The 20,499-nt window shown below is 36.4% G+C and overlaps 1 protein-coding gene and 1 pseudogene across 4 annotated transcripts in view; both read left to right on the top strand.

Moving 5' to 3' along the window:
* Window positions 1-20,499, top strand: part of CCDC18 (coiled-coil domain containing 18) — a 139,474-nt gene that overhangs the window by 118,175 nt on the left and 800 nt on the right. For 3 of the 4 annotated variants that reach the window (XM_006140140.2, XM_006140139.2, XM_006140141.3), the window contains 6 exons: window positions 522-638; window positions 2,423-2,566; window positions 7,099-7,302; window positions 10,441-10,578; window positions 14,673-14,873; window positions 19,065-19,532. In XM_006140140.2, the coding sequence (XP_006140202.1) occupies window positions 522-638; window positions 2,423-2,566; window positions 7,099-7,302; window positions 10,441-10,578; window positions 14,673-14,873; window positions 19,065-19,532 (1,272 nt within the window). The remainder of the gene's footprint in view (window positions 1-521; window positions 639-2,422; window positions 2,567-7,098; window positions 7,303-10,440; window positions 10,579-14,672; window positions 14,874-19,064; window positions 19,533-20,499) is intronic. The other variant, XM_014586553.2, reaches the window with a different exon arrangement.
* On the top strand, window positions 5,137-6,062 carry LOC114007163 (DNA repair protein XRCC4 pseudogene; annotated as a pseudogene).

Here is a 20,499-nt window from a genome sequence, read left to right as displayed (position 1 = left end):
AAAGAGGGAGATTGAGGAAGCAAGCTGCCAGGTCTGGGACTCGAACCACAGTTGGCCATGTGGAAGTCTAGTATTTCAACCACCACACAATCAGCCAGCCCTGTAGTTTAGAATTAGAAATATGTCATCTCTATCTTGATATTTGTATAGCAAGTAGTTTTTGAGAATGAAGATTATTGTAGTATAGAAATCTTTTGGGAGTAAAAGAGTTACTTTTTCAGCTAGGTGTTGGAAATAAAAAAATATCCAGAAGGTATTATTTAGCAGTTTCTATCCAGTTAAAATAAAGGTTGAACCATTTTGTTACTTATGAACATAATTATATCTAAGTTTCTATAATGTGTATGGGGTTCATAAACCAGTATTGGAAACAATGATTTTTCTCATTTTAAAAAATAATTCAAGATGAGTTTATGTTCCAGTTATAGCCACTTTAAGCAATTTCAGAATATATTCCAAGCACCTGAACTTTTGCATTAGAATAAAATTTGGCCACAACTTAATGTTACTTTTGTATTTAGGTTACACATTTAGATATGACTATTCGTGAGCATAGAGGTGAAATGGAACAAAAGATAATTAAATTGGAGGGTACTCTGGAGAAATCAGAATTGGAACTTAAAGAATGCAACAAACAGGTACATTGTTTTTAAATTACATATTTTAATTACTTAAATTGACTTACTATTTTTAAATTTGACCAGAGAGAGAAAGAGGGAAATGATAGAGGAGAAAGAGAAAATGAGAAAACAAGCTTCCAAGCTTCAAGTCCAAGACTTAAACCACGGTTGGCCATGTGAGAGTGTGCCTTAACCACTACGTCACCTGCCAGCCCCTAGTATGGCTTTTTGATTATAGAATAGGTATGATTAAAAACATTACAACATTTTATTTTTCTAATTTTTTTAAAGAATTATTAATTTAATTTTATTTATTCACTCATTTATTTTAATTTGACCAGAGAGAGAGAGTGAGCGAGAAAGCAAGCCACCAGGTAGGTCCAGGATTTAACTGTGGTCAGCCATGTGGGAGTGTCCACTGCCTTAACCACTATGACGCCTGCTGGTCCCAACATTACAAAATTTTAGTATCTTACACATTTCCAGTTATACTGATTTTTCTCTTCTTAAAGATGTTTTTAAATAACATTTTCTTGGGGCCAGCAGATGGCATAATGGTTACAACGCTGGACTCCCATGTAGTCAACCATAGTTTAAGTCCTGGGTCTGGTGGCTTAAAACTCACTCTGGGCACATGTGTGTGCCTGCTCAAAATCCTGAGAGGAGAATGAAGGAGAAGGGATTGCTATGTGGCCATCACCCCTGGCGGTGATTTCTCACTTTCTGTCTCTCTGGCGAGCATACGTACACTATAGCAAAAATCTCTCTAAAAATAAATAAATAAATAACGTTTTCTTATATTTGTGTGTCTACATATCATACTATATTCCTATTGAAATATGTATAAAATACCTCTGGAAGGATTTGCAAGTAATTCCGATAACTGTGGTTGCCTCTGAGGAGGGAACAAGGTGGGAAGGAGACTTTATTTTCTTTGACTATATTTTTTAAAAATATAGTCAGGTATTACCTATAAAACTATTCATAAGGTTATTTGTTGCTTTACTATATCCTAATTTTCTTTTTCTTACACAGATGCAGTTGAGACATTTATCCTTTTTAGTGCATTTTAGGTGAACATGTAGGCATCTCTTTTTTGTCTGTTTGTTAAGGTTTTTGCCGTAGGGCATATGCATTTGCCAAAGAGAGACAGGGAGAGGGGAAAATGAGAAATCACCACTCAGCGAGGTTAGTCATGCTATAATCCCTTCTTCTCCATTCTCCTTCTGGGATTTTGGGCACGTACACAAACATGCCCAGCATGAATTTTGAGCCACCTGGTTTGGGATTCAAACTGCAGTTGGCCATGTGGGAGTCCAGTGCCTTAACCAATACGCCACCTGCTGACTCTTGTAAGCATCTTATTAAGTACAAGAATTCTTTTTTTTTTTTTTTTTTTTTTTTTTTTTTTTGAGAGAGAGATTTTTGTTATAGGACACATGCACTCTCCAGAGAGACAGAAAGAGAAAAATCACCTCCCACCCCCAGGGGGATGGCCATGCTGCAATCCCCATCCTCATCATATCTTGGGCACGCATGCACACATGCCTGGTGTGAGTTTAAGCCACTGGATCTGGGATTCAAACCACAGTCAACCACGTGGAAGTTCAATGACGTAACTGCTATGGTATCTGTTGGTCCTGAGTACAAGAATTCTTATGCTTATTTGAAGTTATGATTTCTTAAGAAAAACGTATTTTCATATTTTGCTTTTAGATATTTCAGATACAAGTATTAAGAGCTTGGCTTACTAAGAACACAGCTATGATTAAATTATTGTTACTCATCTGTTTAAAATTCAGATAGAAAATTTGAATGAAAAATTGCAAAATGCCAAAGAACAGCTCCGTGAAAAAGAGTTTATGATGCTACAAAATGAACAGGAGATAAATCAACTGAAAAAAGAAACTGAAAGGAAACAACAGAGGATGAATGAAATGGAAAGTGTAAGCAATTTTTTTTTCTTTTTTTAAGATTTTTTTTTTGTCATGAGGTGCATCACTTGCCAGAGAGAGACAGAAAAAGATAGAAAGAGAGAAAGTAAGAAATCATCCCCCAGGGAGGATAGTTGTGCCACAATCTCTTCTCCTTGGTTTTTCTCCTGGGATTTTGGGCATGCACAAACACACACCCAACGTGATTTTTAAGCCACCCGTCCAGGCTCAAACTGTAGTCAGCCATGTCGGAGTTTAGCACTTTAACTACTACACCACCTGCTGACACTATAAGCAAAATATTTTCTACCTAAAGAATAAGTTGTATTCTCTGATAACTGAGATGAATTTTTATGTTTTAAACTGGTTGTTGTTTTGTTTTTCTTTTTTTGAAATTGGCCACATGAGCTTACCTGAGAGAGAGAGGGAGAGGAAGAAAGTACTCCCACAATGGGACATGGTTACGCCATAGTCCCTTCTCTACTTTTCATCCCATTGGGATTTGGGGCACAAAAGCACACACATCTAGAGTGTCTTTCAAGCCATTGAGACTGGGGTTCAAAACAAGCCATTGGGTTCCAGCAGCCTTAACCACCAAGGCCTCAGAGACAATCCTAACCTGGTTTGTTTTAATATAAAGAAACTGTGCCACATACCTATTAGTTTATGTTAGGCTAGTTATTTCTAACAGATACCTATTAGTTTCTTTGACCTTTCAAAATATTTTATTCTGATGGTCTACATATAGGCCAGGAAAATGTCTTGTTTATCTTTGTATTACTTACAGGCCTTGGCGTAATGTTTCTCACATAGTAAATTTACAATATATGCTTATTTGGCCAACAAATATTTATTGAAAGTAATAGGATTGAAAATACAGATATTAGAAAATACAGATATTAATAAAGTATGGTCTTTTGTCCTTGAACTCCATCCAGAGAATGGGTAAACAAAAGATAATTGTACATTACTGAGGCCATGGGTATTGAGCATGTAATGCATGAAGACTTCACATCATCAGTTTGCATGTTTACTAATGAAGACATTCTACCTACTTACTTTTTTAAAAAATGAAGTTAATTCCATGAGGACATAACTTTTTCTTGTTTTTAAATACCTGCTTAACTGGGCTGGCCATGTAGCGCGGCAGTTAGGCATTGGTTATAAGGAGCTGAATCCCATGTGGCCAGCTGCACTTTGGCCCCAGTGGCTTGAAAAACATGCCAGATACATGTATGTGCTTGCCCAAACTGATGACAGAATGGAAATGTGAAGGAAAAAGGATTGCATCATGACCACACTCCATTAAGGAGTGCTTTCTCTTTCTCTCCTTCTCTCTCTGGTGAGTGCACACACCCTCTGACAATAAAAAGGAAAAAATACTTACTCAACTTTAAAACTACAGATATAGCCCTTTATTGTATTTGACTGACTGATTACCTATCTCCCCCTGTAGATTATAAACGCCGTGTGGATAGCCATTCTGTCTCTTTTTTTACTTCTGAGTCCTCAGTATCTGGAACATTATATATCAGAGAGTAAGCATGAATAAGTACTTGTTGAATTATACCCATAAATCAAACTGGGTGTCTGAGAGCAAGTTTGTGCCCCCATGGGGAGAAAATGCTTACTGGCTCAGTCATTTCAGGTTTTCTAACAAGGGCTGGTTGAAAATATTTATATGGGCTTTATATTGAATTATAACATATTTATACCCTGAACCTCCTTTCCTGATACCAGGGTCCTAGTGATTAGGACTGTATTATATCCCTCTTTTTCCCTAAAGTCAAGTGTCGTTACCTACCATCCAATCTATCTCACCCAACTGACTTAGAGCTAATTTAATTTTCACTGATTTTTTGTCTTTAAGAGACCAATTGAATATCCTTTATCTGAAATGCTTAGAACCAGAAATGTTTCAGATTTCAGATTTTTTTGGTATTTTGAAATATTTGTATATAAATATAATGAAATAGCTTAGAAACCAGACCCAAATCTAAACACAAAATTCATTCATTTCATATATACTTTATACACACAACATAAAGGTAATTTTTTTAGATTTATTTAATTTCATCACTATCATTTTTCCTTTTTTAAAAGAATTATTTAGCTCTGTTGTTGTTGTTGTTATTGTTATTATTATTTTAATTTGACCAGAGAGAGAAAGGGAAAGTGAGAAAGCAAACTGCCAGATCTAGGACTTAAACTGCAGTCAGCCGTGAGAATCTAGCACCTTTAATCACCATGCCACCTGTTGGCCCCACTATTATTATTTTAAAATTTGCTGTAGGGCATATGTACTCCAGAGAGAAAGGGAAAGTGAGAAAGCAAGTCACCAGGTCTGGTACCGCAGTTGACTGTGTGGAAGTACAACATCTTAACCACCACACCACCCACTGGGCATCTGAAGGTAATTTTATACAGTATTTTTGCATTGCAACAGTTTGACTGCAACCCATCACATGAAATCAGGTGTGGAATTTTCTACTTGTAGTGTCATACTCAAAAAGTTTCAGATTTTAGGTAGGAGCACATCTTTGGGAGAAACCAGAAGTAGAGTTATCGAGAGATAACCAGAAATGGAGATTAAAGCAAGCAGAATCTACCTTGCTTCTGAACCCAGTATTATTCATTTTCTGCAAGTATCTTGGAAACACTAGGATCTGGCTTTGTTATTACACTTACTGATGGTCAGTCTGCATAGATTGGGATAGTTTCTGAATCAGAGATTTCCCAAGAAGCTGATGACATGGCAATGGCAAAAGAGAAGTATGTTGATGAGCTGAGAAAAGCGTTGGTGTCAGATACAGGACCATGTTTCATTCAGACTTGGTTCCTTCCACCTAGAGAAAGTTGCAAGCCCAGCTGAGGTCATTAAAGAACTTACTTGTTACTGCCTGGACACCATCACAGAAAACCAAACCAAAAATGAACATCTGCAGAAAGAAAATGAAAGGCTTCTGAGAGATTGAAATGATATTGAAGGACGGTTTGAAAAAATGTGTCAGTGCAAAGGAAGCTTTGAAGATGGGTCTTTATGAATGGTTTATTTTGGTGTTGAATGAGAAGAAAAAGATTCGAACCTTACAGAAATCATTAAATGAAATTCAAGAACTACAAAAGAACACTGAATGTGAAAGGGAAACTGCAACCTGTTCTGAAATGACTGTTGAAAGAGATGCAATCTATAATGACAGTACTGAGGAGGAAATTGAAAATCTGTCTGCTCTCTGTGTTGGCTCCAGCCACTGAAAGAAAAGATGATTCCATTATTTCAAGTCCTGATGTCACCAATATTGCACCAAGTAGAAAGAGGAGACAACGAATGCTAAAAAAATTGGGGACAGAACCTAAAATTGCTCGTCAGGAACCTCAACTGCAAGAAAAAGAAAAACTTGATCCTTCACTACCTAAGTCATTGAAAAAGGAGCATATTTCAACAGAAAACATGTCTTTGGAAACTCTAAGGAACAGCAGTCCAGAAGACCTCTTTGATGGGATTTAACAGTCTCAAAAAAGTACTGTAATGTTCACTAGACTATGTTTTTTATTCATTTCTGTAAAATGAAAAAGCAAAATTTCAACTGAGCAGCAGCTATTACTGAACCTTACAATTTAATTACATACACACTGAGTTGAAACCATTGTGCAGAATGGATTACACATTTGTGTGAAGATCAGATTTGATGACAGTGGTACATTATTCTAAACTATTTGTTCAACATACCTATAATTACATAAAATTTCAGATGTCTTGTTGCAAAGGACACATTTATTCAATCACACATATTATATATGGTTGCTATCTAACATCCTGTTTAGGAAGATTTTGAAATAGGACAAAGAAAACTTTGTAAAATATCTGCAGTTCTTTTTGAATATTCTGAATAATAATATTTGAGCATTTTCATTTGTGGGACAATGTATAAAACAGTTTAGTTTGTATGTAAACAGTATGAAAATCTGAAAATAAAGTTTTTTATATGTTGAAAAAAAAAGTTTCAGATTTTAGGCATTTTGGATTTTAGAATTTTGGTTTAGAGGAACTCTACTTGTATTCACTAGAGATTTAGCTGAAATGTTTTCACAGGGAATAGCAACCCCAGTGATAAATTTTACTTTCACAGAAAATGGTCATGACATTAACCCAGCTATATGGATTAATAGCAGAGTTTTATTATTCATGCCAGTATATTCTCCATCTTTGACATGGGTAATCAAATTTTTTTCTCTTTGTTATTTATTCTGTCATAAATGTTATATTCTTAATGATACAGGAAAATAGAGCTTGTATATATATAAAAGTCATGAAAAATATATCACTAGGAGTCCTAGATTTATTACAAGTACTTTTGTCATTTTTTCTTCGTTAAAAGTTTTTTTCTAAATATTCATTTCACAGTCAGTGGTACTCATCATATATTACATTTTTCAGAGATTTAGTTGGGCAGAAGTTCACTTATAAGGAAAGAAACTAGATTAAGAAATAAATGATCTATATATTTCATCTGGAAGCCTACAAATATCTTGTGATTTTTCAGGTTATCAAAGAGCAGGAACAGTACATTGCTACCCAGTACAAGGAAGCCATAGATTTGGGGCAAGAATTGAGGCTGACCCGGGAACAGATGCAGAACTGTCATGCAGAACTGGTGGAGGCTCGTCATCAACAAGTCCAAGCACAAAGGGAAATAGAAAGGCTCTCCACTGAACTGGAGGATATAAAACAGCTCTCTAAAGAAAAAGTAATCTCTATTTTAAATGATTTGGTGTAATTCAAAGTCTTGGAAATGTATACTCACTTTTTAAACTCTAGAATATATTTCAAAATGAACTGTCATCCAACACTAAATGTACTTACTGTTACTGAATTGTCTACTTAAAATTGGTTAAAGTGTCAAATGTTATTTATGTATATTTCATCACAATTTCTAAAAGGAAAAATATTAACTGCATTATAGTTAGATAACTTTATAACTAAGAAGTCCTTCAGAACTGAGTTTTAGCCAAATTAGTTTTCAATAAATCAAGTTATAAAGTACTTTTAGACTTTCAAGTGATTGTGAACTATCACTTGAAGAAAAAAAACTAATAGGACTTTTGAGTAAATATTTTTACAGGGACCAGCAGATGGCATAATGGTTTCATTGCTGGGCTCCCACATAGTTCACCACAGTTCAAGTGCTGGGCCCTGTGGCTTAAAACACTCTGGGTACATGTGTGTACATGCCCAAAATCCCAAAGGGAGTGGAGAAAAGGATTGCAGCATGGCCATCTCCCAGGAAGTGATTTCTTGCTTTCTGTCTGTCTCTCTCTGTCTCTGGCGAGTACACACACCTTATAGCAAAAATCTTTCAAAAGAAAAAAATCTTTACAATCATAACCACTTTCGTAAGTGAAAATTGACTATCTAAATTAGTAACTTTTAGGAAACTTGAAAGTTCAGAACTTGGGGAGGTAAAGTGCTTTTGAAAAGTAAGAGTGCTTGTGTAAATTTTATTTTCCCATTATTTGGTAGGAGGCTTAAAAATATTAGATTGGTGTGCATGGGGTAATTACTTAGATTTTAAGAAAGATGGTTTTATTGATATTCCAGAGAAGTTCTTGTGATTTTTCTGCTTTCTGTTTCAGTTACTAATTCAACATAGGGATTGAATTACAATATTTCTACCTTTAAATTTAGTTAAACTTAACTATATTATTCACATTTATGGATGGTAAACTAATAAAGAATATATAGAGAACTTCTTTTAGACAGATACTGACTGGGAATCTACTAGGAAAAGAGAAGCTATTTACTTTTATCCATTTCTTTCCTTATCAATAGTATCTAAGTATAGTACAAATGGTCTTATTGATAATCTAAGCTTAATCAAAAAAGGAGTGCATGAGGGAACCAGCAGTTAGTGTAATGGCTATGTCGCTGGACTCCCACTTACTTGACCACGGTTCGCGTCCCAGACCCAGTGGCTTAAAACTCACGCCGGGCACATGTGTGTGCGTGCCCAAGATCCCGAGAGGAGAATGGAGGAGAAGGGATTGTGGCGTGACCATCCCCTCTAGGGTGTGATTTCTCGCTTTCTGTCTCTATGTCTCTCTCTGTCTGTCTGGCGAGCGCACGTGCCCTATAGCAAAAACCTCTCAAAAAAAAAAAAAGGAGTGCATGAAGTAGGGGAATGATTTAAATCAAGAGTTTAATATTTTATTTTAGCCCAAAGCTAAACATACATTCATATAGTCATCTATCTTTTTTTTCCTTTGAGAGAGAGATTTTTGGATGCATGCACTCATGGGAGAGACAGAGAGAGACAGAGACACACAACGCGAGAAATCACTCCCTAGTGGTCATGGCCATGCTGCAGTCCCCTCTCTGACATTGTCCTCTTGGGATCTTGGCCATGCATCATGTGTGCCTGATGTGAGGTTTAAGCCACCAGGTCTGGGACTCGAACTGCGATCGACTACTTGGGAGTCTAGTGAAATAACCATTCACTGTCTGTTGGTCCTTATCTTTTCTTTTTTAATGATAGTGTATGCACACACATGAGATCCTCAAAATAGGGTCCCAACACTCTGTGATCCTCTTTCCCCAGCTCTCTAGCTCCTCATGATCTTGGCCATCGGTACACACCCCCATCACCCATGGCCACTTGGTGTGTTCTCAGGTCAACCCAGGGATGGCAGCCTGGGTTGACTGTTAGCCATGTGGCTTCCAAAACTCCCGTCTGGTACTCTACAGACTACACCACCTGGCTGCACCATATTTTTAATCTTTCAATGTGGGCCCAAACCTTGGTTCTTTTGGTACAAGTCATTGGTCAAAATTCTACCTAGTCTTTCTTGCATAAACTGTATTCATAATCCATCATTATAGTTTCTAATTTTGGTTTCTTTAGAGTAAGAGTAATAATTTTTAAAAATTATAAATCAGTGTTAATAATATATAATCAAATTTATATAATTAAAATCATAAACACAGGGACCAGCAGATGGCATAAGGGTTATGTCACTGGACTCCCACATAGTTGACTGCGATTTGAATCCTAGACCCAGCGGCTTAAAACTCATGCCAGGCATGTCTGTGCATGCCCAAGATCCTGAGAGGAGATGGAGAAGGGATTGCAGCGTGGCCATGTTCCCAGGGGAATTATTTCATGTTTCTGTCTCTCTGGCAAGCACATGCGCCCTATAGCAAAAATCTCTCAAAAAAAACCCCAAAACTTGTTAGCACAACTAACATAAGCTAACATAATTAGGTTTGGATAAAAACACAACTGTTTGTTGATAAGCAAGCATTGCTGCTGGTAAGCAAGAACACAGGCTTACCTAAGAGTAAACTACTATCTGCTAGTAGTCAGCATTCCTGTGGTTATTGGTTTGTTTTACAAAAAGCATTAGTTAGTGAATTTCTATTATGTCATGATGGTAAACAATATACTAATACACTCTCATTAGTATTCTCTTAAATGTCTAGTTTTTTGTTCTGTTTTTAGGTTTTTGCCATAGGGCACACGTGCTTGCCAGAAAAAGACAGATGGAGAGAGAGAAAGTGAGAAATCACTCCCCAAGGAGACATGGCCTTCTCCTCTAATCTCCTTTTAGGATTCTGGGCACACACACACACGGCACCCACCATCATTTTCAAGCTGCCAGGTCTAGGACTTGAACTGTAAAGTCAACCTTGTGGGATCCAGCCCCATGCCACCTGCTGGCCCTTAAATGTCCAGATTTTGTAGTGCACCATGTAATAAATTAACTTTGTGTGTGTGTTTATGTAATATAAAAGGTTAAACTATTTCCATTAATGCACTGGATTGATTTAACTGTAATAACAACATAAATAAGTTACATAGCCTTTATTCAGTGTCATTTTTAAATTTAAGGAAGCTCATGGAAACCATTTAGCTGAAGAATTGGGGGCATCTCAAGTACGTGAAGCTCATTTAGAAGCAAGAATGCAAGCAGAAATCAAGAAATTGTCAGAAGAAGTAGACTCTCTCAAAGAAGCTTATCATCTGGAGGTATAGAGAAATTTAAATTATCCTGATAGCTCCTGCTAAAGTGGGTTTACCTGACTGGACAAGAATATGAATCTAGCTCTTTTATTTTTTAAGAATTATTTAACTATTTATTTATTTAAATTTGACCAGAGAGGGACAGAATGAGAGTGAGCGTGTGAGAGAGAGAGAGAGAGAGAGAGAGAGAGAGAGAAGGAAAGTGAGAAAACAAGCCACTAGGTCCAGGACTCAAACTGTGGTCAGCCATGTGGGACTCCAGCATCCTTAACCACATCCTTAACCTGCCAGCCTCCCGAATCTAGCTCTTAAGTGTTTATTATAGAATAATACATTTTGGTCTTTATTTCTGGTAGCCTAAATATACAACTTTCATTTCATATCCAGTGAGCTAAGATACTGTGAGGTTTAAAACAAAAAAATACTGCGAAGTTTAGAGCTTGAATTCCTTAACCAGGAAGCCTAGTTTCAAATCCCAACTCATCATTAAGCAGTTTTGTGACCTTGAGAAGTTACTTTACTTCTCTGTCTAAAATGAATATAATAATGGTATCTATTTCATAGAAATAATGTGGGGGTTAAATGAATCAGTACAGGTAGGCCAGGGTCTGGTTCATTATCATCATCACGAATTATAAAATAGTAATTGGAAAAAAACTAACTAGTTATTTAATAACTACAATAAACAATTTCATGTGATATGAATCTATAATGCTTTGTAATTTTCAGCATTTGTTTTAATAGTAAGATAAAGAGGCAATGCTACAACATTTTGACCTATTTCCTGAACCTTTATAGAAATTGGCAGTATTGTCAATTACAGTAACAGTTTCCATCTTTTTAAAAACTATTTGAAGATATTACCCAAAATCTTTTTATATTATCTAAATAAATTGCTTATTTAGTTTAGTGTTAGTAAACCATTTTTACATGTTTACATTAAACTCCCTTTGAGGGAATTTGATAACATTTTTGTGAGGGATTGGTGGGGTTTGTAGTGACCATGACTAGTTTAACTGCATTAAATTTAGATCTCTTTGGAAACATTGTGCCTGCCAACGTTTGCTAGCTGAATCCAATCCTCATGCCAAGCAATTGCACCCTTGGTTTTTAGAAACAAATGTGAATGATGTTGAAGTCAGTGAAATGATTTAATCAATATTAGCTCATCAACTTAGTGATCATCACTAATAATTAGCCCATTTCAATGATTTGATATTAACTATTCATTACATTTTTTAAAAAGAATTATTTAATTTTATTTATCTTTTTTTTTTTTTTAATTTTGTTACAGTGCACATATGCTCACTAAAAAGAGAGAGAAAGAAAAAGTGAGAAAGCAAGCCACCAGGTCTGGGACTCAAACTGCTGTTGGCCATGCAGGAGTCCAGTGCTCCAATCATCACATCACCTGCTGGCCCCACACTTTAATTTTAATCACCAGAGGGTATGTGTGCTCATCAGAGAGAGAGAAGAGAAAAAAAAGGACCCTATAATGGGGCATAGTCATGCTACAATCCCATCTCTGTCTCTCCAACCTATCAGGATTTGGAGCATACCCATACATGCATCTAGTTTGTTTTTCAAACCACCCAAGCTGGGATTTGAACTGTGGTTGGCCATATGGGATCTGTTCCCAAATGAATACTAGGCCATGGGGCTGGCCTTCTGTTACACTTTTATTGTATGATCTCTATTCTCTTTTGTTTTGGTTTTGGATTTTTTAGGTTTTTGCCATAAGGATGCATGCAGTCACTGGAGAGAAACAGAGAAAGAAAAAGTGAGAAATCACCACCACAGGGAGATGGCCACACCACAATTCCTTTTCCTCCATTCTTTTCTCCAAACTTTGGGCATGCATACACATGTACCCTGTGTGATTTTCAAGATGCCACCAGGTCCAGGATTTGAACTGTGTTTGGACATAATGGGATCCAACACCTTAATCACCATGTGACCTGCTGGCCCAATCTCTATTCTGTTCTGTATGCATTTTTTTTTTTTTTTACTTGTAGTTTTGTAAGGCATCTGAAATATTTTATAACCAGATAGTACATAAACAATAAATATTGGCTCTAGTATTGCTATTTAATCTTTGGTACTAAGCTTTTTATGTATAATGTAAAATAAGTAATACCTTTTTTCTCATCTTTTATAGTAGTTACAGATTTATTTTGAAGTGTATAGTTTGAATATAAAGATGAGAAGATATGATATTAAAGTAATAGATTTTTATGGATAAGAATGAGATTGTTTTAACCTTTTATTGTGGAAAATTTTAAATGGACTTAGAAATAGTATAAATCTTCCTGTATTTATTATTAATTTTAATAATTATTAATGTAATTTTATTTCATCTATAAATATATTGACCATTTCCATTATCTTAAAGGAATTCTGCTAGTAAATATACTGGAACAGCAGGCATACTGGGAAGTGCAGCTAGGATATCTTGAATCTCCTCACTTCCCTCACTTTTTCTTTAAGTTTTGCCAGAAGGTATGTGCACTCACCAGAAAGAGAGAGAGGAAGGAGGTACCTCCCATGGAGAATGGTCATGCGTCATTCCCTTCTCCCATTTCTCTACCTGTTGGGATTTGGGGCTTGCATGCACATGTGTATGGTGTGTTTGTGAAGCTGGCACATTCAAGACTTGAACCATGAGGTCTGCCATGTGGTATCTGTTTGCCTTACTTCTCTTTTCTATCCTTCTCCCATATTCCCACATTATTTTGAAACAACTTCCAGACATCATTATTTTATCTGTAAACATTTCAGTAAGTATCTCTGAAAGATAATGGCTATTTTAAAAAAACAGTAATAACCACAGTATCATTATTATACCTAAAAACTGATAGTAAAGGGGACTGCCAAGTGGTATGGTGGTTAAGGTGCTGGACTCCCACATGGTTGACTATGGTTCGAGTCCCATAACTGGTGGCTTATTTTCTCACTATCCCTCTTTCTTTCTTTCTCTCTCTGTCTCTCTTTGGCCAAATTTAATAATAATAATAATAATAATAATAATATATAAATTAAATAAAATAATTGTTTTAAAAATAAAAAACAAAACTGACAGTAAGTCCTTGATATTCTCCAGTATCTACTCATTGTTCAGCTTTCCCTGATTGTCTCAAAAATATCTTTGGGAACCAGCAGTTAGCGTAATGGCTATGTCGCTGGATTCCCACGTAGTCGACCGCGGTTCGTGTCCCGGACCCGGTGGCTTAAAACTCACGCCGGGCGCATGTGCGTGCGTGCCCAAGATCCCGAGAGGAGAATGGAGGAGAAGGGATTGCGGCGTGACCATCCCCCCTGGGGGGTGATTTCTCGCTTTCTGTCTCTATGTCTCTCTCTGTCTGTCTGGCGAGCGCACGCGCCCTACAGTGAAAATCTCTCCCAAAAAAAAAAAAAAAAAATCTTTATAGTCTATTTGTTCAAATCAGGATCAAAATAAACGATTGCATTTTGTTAACTGTTTCTTTTTTTGTTTCCAGTTTGCCAGAGGGCTCATGTGCTTGCCAGAGAAAGACAGAGAAAGAAAGGGAGAAAGCACCCCTCATGAGGCATAGTCAGACTACAGTTCTTTCTCCTCCATTTCTCCATCCTTTCAAGATTTTAGGCATGCTTACACACATACCTGGTGTGTTTTTCGCCACCAGGTCTGGCATTTGAACCACAATCTCCCCTTAACAAGTCTTGGAGTTGGACCTGGTTAACTGTTCTTAAGTAAATCAAGACTGTTGTTTTCTTTTCTCCTCTAGCATTTTAGTTTTTCTTATTTTTCTAAAGAATTATTTTATTTAACTTTATTTATGTTTTGTTTATTTTAGTTTGATGAGAGAGAGAGAGAAAAAGTGAGAAAGCTAGCCACTATGTCTGGGACTTGAACCATGGTCTGCCATGTGGAAGTTCAATGTCTTTAACCACCATGCCACCTGCTGGCCCCTAGTATTTTATTTTTTGGTAAATCAGTTGTTTTTAGCTATAAACAAAAGTTACTTTTTAAAAAAGAATATGCAAGTAGAAGTATAAAGTATTTGTTGAAACCAACTTTAGCCAATATTTTCTCCCCCCTCCCCAATTTTGGGGCTGTATAGATGATTTCACATCAAGAGAACCACGCAAAGTGGAAGATTTCTGCTGACTCTCAAAAGTCTTCTGTTCAGCAACTAAATGAACAATTAGAGAAGGCAAAACTGGAATTAGAAGAAGCTCAGGACACTGTAAGCAGTTTGCATCAACAAGTCCAAGACAGGAATGAAGTAATTGAAGCTACAAATGAAGCATTACTTATTAAAGTAAGTAAATATGGGATTAGTAAGATGTATCTATGAACAAGTAAATTTATAACTGATTTTTCCTGTCTTTAGATGACTATAGAACCCATTATTAACCTGTTTGAATGAAAAGCATGTTATTAAGATGATGGTATCATTCAAAAAAAAGATTTTAGGGACCAGCAGATGGCATAATGGCTACATGCTGGACTCCCATGTAGTTGACCGAGGTTCGAGTCCCGGATCTGGTGGCTTAAACTCACACCAGGCGTGTGTGCGTGCAGGCTCAAGATCCTGAGAGGAGAATGGAAGAGAAGGGATTGTGGCATGGCCATCCCTCCTGGGGGGTGATTTCCTGCTTTCTGTCTCTCTGTCTCCCTCTCTGGTGAGTACATGCATCCTATAGCAAAAACCTCTCAAAAAAATGTAGAATTTGAGAAATTATTAATATAATGTACATTATATTACCACAGAAGTAATAATTTATAAATGTTCAAATAGAAACTCATCTAATCATAATGTTTGCTTTTTAGTTTTATATTTGATATCTAAAATTCAGAAGCATTTTTCTAAATCAGTAAAGTTCTTTTAAAAATCATGAAGTAAAAATATGAGATTATATTCAGAATTTTTTTCTGGGTTTGAATATAGAGATCATTTTACAAATAGCATTTTATTATTTATACACTTCTATCAGTCTTGGCAGTTTTCTCTGAAATTTGAAATTACTATCAGTACTAATACATAGAAATTAAAAAGTTAACATTGATTCAGAACTGTCAATGTATAGGTAAATTATCAGAAAAACCCTTAATAAAGAACAACGTGATAATTACAAAGCAATAAATGATTTTATAGCAAAACAAGTTATTAAAAAGAAAAAAGCTCAACCAGATTACCCCTGAGAAATATTTCTAGTTATTAAGCTAAACACTTAAATTTCTTTTTTGGGGGGGAGGTTTTTGCTATAGGACGCGTGAGCTCGCCAGACAGACAGAGAGACAGAAAGAGAGAAATCCCCCCCCCCGGGGATGGCCACGCCACAATCCCTTCTCTTCCATTCTCCTCTCGGGATCTTGGGCACGCACGCACACGCGCCCGGCGTGAGTTTAAGCCACCGGGTCCGGGACGCGAACCGTGGTCAACTACGTGGGAGTCCAGCGACATAGCCATTACACTAACTGCTGGTCCCTTAAATTTCTTTTATAATAGAATTAACAGTCACAGTAGGAGAGGAAACTGAGTAAATACAATCTAAAATTATGTTTAGATTGATCATTCTATTAATGCTTTTACTAAATCAATATTTCTGATGTTCTAGAGATTTACAACATTCCCCCAAATTACAAAACGTCATTGTGAAAAATTGACCTTAAAAAATTAAAAGATTTTGCATTGTATTCCTTGTAACACTTTGCTAGATTTTATCAATGAGGTGAATACAATTAGATGGCATGTATCAATTATTTTAAAGATTGTGAGTTCAGTTACTTAAGGACTTTGCCAAAGTATTGGCTAAATATCAGCAGTTCTTAAGCAAACCATAGAGACAGAGATCTCAGAACACATACTGTGATTAGCCAGTATACTAGTTAGAAAATAGAATTTTCAAGGCCTGCAGTTGACATGGTATTTGGGGTGCTAGACTCCCACGTTGCTGACTATAGTTCCAAGTCTTGGACCACGCAGCTTGCTGTCTCACTTTCTCTCTCTTTCTCTCTCTCTCATGAGTGCACATGCCCCTTAGCAAAAATTAAAAATAGTAAAAGTATGGGACCAGCAGTTAGCGTAATGTCTGTGTTGCTGAATTCCCATGTAGTCAACCATGGTTCAAGTCTCCGACCTGGTGGCTTAAACTCATGCTGGGCACGTGTGCATGCGTGCCCAAGATCCTGAGAGGAGAATGGAGGAGAAGGGATTGCAGTGTGGCCATCCCCCCTGGGGGGGGGGCGCTATTTCTCGCTTTCTGTCTCTCTGTCTCTCTCTGTCTCTCTGGCGAGCACATGCGCCTTGTAGCAAAAACCTCTCCAAAATAACAATAATAATAGTAATAAATTAAATTGAATTTAAAAAAAACAGAATTTCCTTGTTGACCGACAGCTGCTCTTGAAGGAGGAATTAAAGAGGGTAAAAGAGGGGAAGAAAAAAGAAGGGTCCATAGAGCAGAACCAGGCATGACTAACAATTAGAAGTAGCTATAAAGAATAGAAAGTTTTTCCATTGACAACATCAGTAAATGGCAGAGAACAAAATCAGAAGTAAGGGAGAAAAGAAGGAACAGTGTTGAAGCCATTGTTCTTTCTAACTCACTTCCTCTAGTACCCCAACCCATACCTTAATATTTGAGGGCAACTGGAACAAGAACAAAGCTAAGACCACTTCCTGAGAGCCATGAAGACATCACTATATGATGGTCTAATATGATAGTGAACTCTGAGTCATAAGAAAAAGGCGGATTATGTTTAATGTATTCTGTATACTACATTTCATTATAAAATGTATGTGTTAAACTGCACATTAAGTGGAATCCTGTTTAGCTAAATAATGCACAGGAGAAAAATAAAAATTCCAATTGTGTACAACCCTACTCTGTGTCTATATTGTAACTACATTATTTATTGTGACTTTAAGAATATGAGTGTAACATTTACTACAAAAAATTGGCACTCTAGCCACTTACAAGTAAAGTTTACATGAAGACATGAAAGAACTGAAATAGGCATGTTAAACTTTCTTTTATACTGTGATCGCAGCAGATTTAGTTGTAAATATAGCATTTTAAAAAACTAGATTTAAGAATAGAAACTACCAAATTAAAAGTCACTGACTTAGAAATATATTCCTTAGGGTACTTATAAGAAAATGAGGGTGTATTTGAACAGGAGACTATTATACTTATTTATCTATCTTTAAAATTTTTAATGTCATCTATTCATTTTTTTAGGCTTTATGGTTTTTTAGTGTGTGCAGTCTCATTCCTAGGATCCCAAAGTTGGGTCAAAGGACACAAATGAAAGACATGCAAAAATAATAGAAATGAAAGTAAGCATTTATACACATTTAAATAGTAAGGGTTTTTTTGTGTTTTTTTTTTTTTTTTTTTTTTTTTTAAGGAGAGAGACTTTTGCTATAGTGTTCATGAGTTTGCCAGAGAGAGAGAGAAAAAGTGAGAAATTACTCTGCAGAGAGGATGGCCACGCTGCAATCCATTTTCCTCCATTTTCATCTTGGAATTTGGGGCATGCACATACATACACTGACCTGAGTTTGAAGCCTCCAGGCCTGCAATTTGAACCATGGTCAGCCATGTGGGAGTCCAGCAGCATAACCACTATGCCATCTGCTGGTCCCTATAATAAATATTAATTTACTAAACATTATTAATCACATTCTGAAATTTTTTTAAAAAAATTTCAGGTATAATAAAGCTTTCTAGTAATAAGGACATATAAAGCAAAATAACTGATATACATTTATTTCTATTAGAAATTCTGAAGAGAATCTTTTTTTTGTTATCTGTACATGTTAGAGTAACAAAAGATAGTGTACCTCTGTATTTTTGCAGAGAAAGTTTTAGTTGTAAGGTTGCAGTCTGGAATAGAAATTGATATTGCCATTAACACTATGAAAGACAAATCTGTAAGGAAAATTAGTTTTTCATGGAATTCCTTAGAGTACTTCAAATACATTTCAAATGAACATGCATAGTTATCTCCAAATGAAGCTGTCTTAAAAAGTAAAGGGTTTAAATGCAGCTTGAAAAACTTCAAGAATTGTAAAAAGATTCCTGTATGGGAATAAATGTGCCTTAGATGATTTCAAAGAGTCTATGATTTTCTTTTTCTTTTTTTTTTTTTTTTTTTTTTTTTGGGTGTTTTTTCTTTGGGGCTGGAGAGGTTTTTGCTATAGGGTGCATGAGCTCGCCAGGCAGAGAGACAGAGAGACAGAAAGCGAGAAATCACCCCCCGGAGGGGTGGCCACGCCACACTCCCTTCTCCTCTGTTCTCCTCTCGGGATCTTGGGCACGCACACACACGCACTCGGTGTGAGTTTTAAGCCACCGGGTCCAGGACGCGAACCACGGTTGACTACATGGGAGTCCAGTGACATAGCCATTACACTAACTGCTGGTCCCAAGTCTATGATTTTCTAAGTAGCTCATTCATTAAAAAAAATACATTGAACACTAACTATGTATCAATTTTTCTGCAGGAATCAGAATTAACTAGGTTGCAAGCCAAAATTTCTGGACATGAAAGGACAGAAGACATCACGCTTATACCAACCCCATTTATACCTCCAACCGAAATTTTATCCGATATTCAAGATCCAAAGTTTAATAAGCATTCTCAGTCATTTTTATTCAAGCGTAGAAAGCTACGTCGTTCCATTAGTGCCAGTGACCTTAGTTTTAAAACTAATGGTGATGAAGATCTTTCTGAAGAATTACTACAAGACTTAAAGAAAATGCAGTTAGAGCAACCTTCAACATTAGAAGAAAGCCATAAAAATCTCACTTATACCCAATCAGACTCATTTAAACCTCTCACATATAACCTAGAAGATGATAGTTCTGAGAGTAATGACTTTAGTACTCTTAGTGGAATGCTAAGATACATAAACAAAGAAGTGAGACTATTAAAAAAGTCTTCAGTGCAAACAGGTGCTGGTTTAACTCAGGTATGTACTTCATACATTGTAAGTTGTAATAACTATCTCTGATGAATATAATTTTACTACTTGGAAAAAATTCATTATTGAAATTAAGCATGCCATGTCATGAAAGTTCTGTGTGTATGTGAGAAATTCAAAAAATTCATGAAAAAATCATGTTTATTTTGCCACGAAGGATTTTTTATTATATGATATGCAAGTAGCTGGGACTACAAGCATGCACCACCATGCCTAGATCTTTCAGATCTCACTGTGTTACCCATTCTTGTCTGCTCACAATCCTCCTGCCTTCAGCCTCCTGAATAGTTAGGACTATAGGGATGCGCCATTGTGGTAGACTTCTAGGGTAGGCCAGGAATCAAATCTGAGCCTCCTATGTAGCAGATCGTGAAGTAGATCGTGAAGTAGCAGCAGCAACCAGAGCACAATTTTTGGAAGTTCAGAGGCTTCAAATCAAGAACTTCTGTTATAAGCTTATTTTGGATTACAGCAGCAGAAGAGAATTAGCTAATTAATCAATGCCTACTGGTTAGTAGTTCATGGTTTATTAGGAATTTATAACAAGTATTATTTATACCCACTTTATTTCTAAAAAGGCATTATAAGTAATTTGCAAGTATGTAACCAGGAGTACAGGTAAATATATAGAGATAGGATAACATTTTCAAATTCATGGCCAGATTTGGCCCCTATTATTAAAATCTTTTGGACCATTTCCCTATATTTTTCTACTTCTCTATGTTGTGCTGCCTTTTTTTTTTTCCTTTTTTTTTTTTTTTTTTTTTTGAGAGATTTTTTGCTGTAGAGTGCATGTGCTCGCCAGGAAGACAGACAGAGACAGAGACAGAAAGCAAAAAATCACCCCCCAGGGAAGATGGCCATGCCATGCCGCAATCCCTTCCCCTCCATTCTCCTCTCAGGATTTTGGGCATGCACATACACATGCCCAGCGTGAGTTTAAGTCACCAGGTCC

Source organism: Tupaia chinensis, unplaced genomic scaffold, assembly GCF_000334495.1.
Source record: "Tupaia chinensis unplaced genomic scaffold, TupChi_1.0 Scaffold000023_1, whole genome shotgun sequence".
Classification (NCBI taxonomy): Eukaryota; Metazoa; Chordata; class Mammalia; order Scandentia; family Tupaiidae; genus Tupaia; species Tupaia belangeri.
Note: the sequence above shows the minus strand (reverse complement) of the source record. Positions and strands in the feature narration are given on the sequence as shown.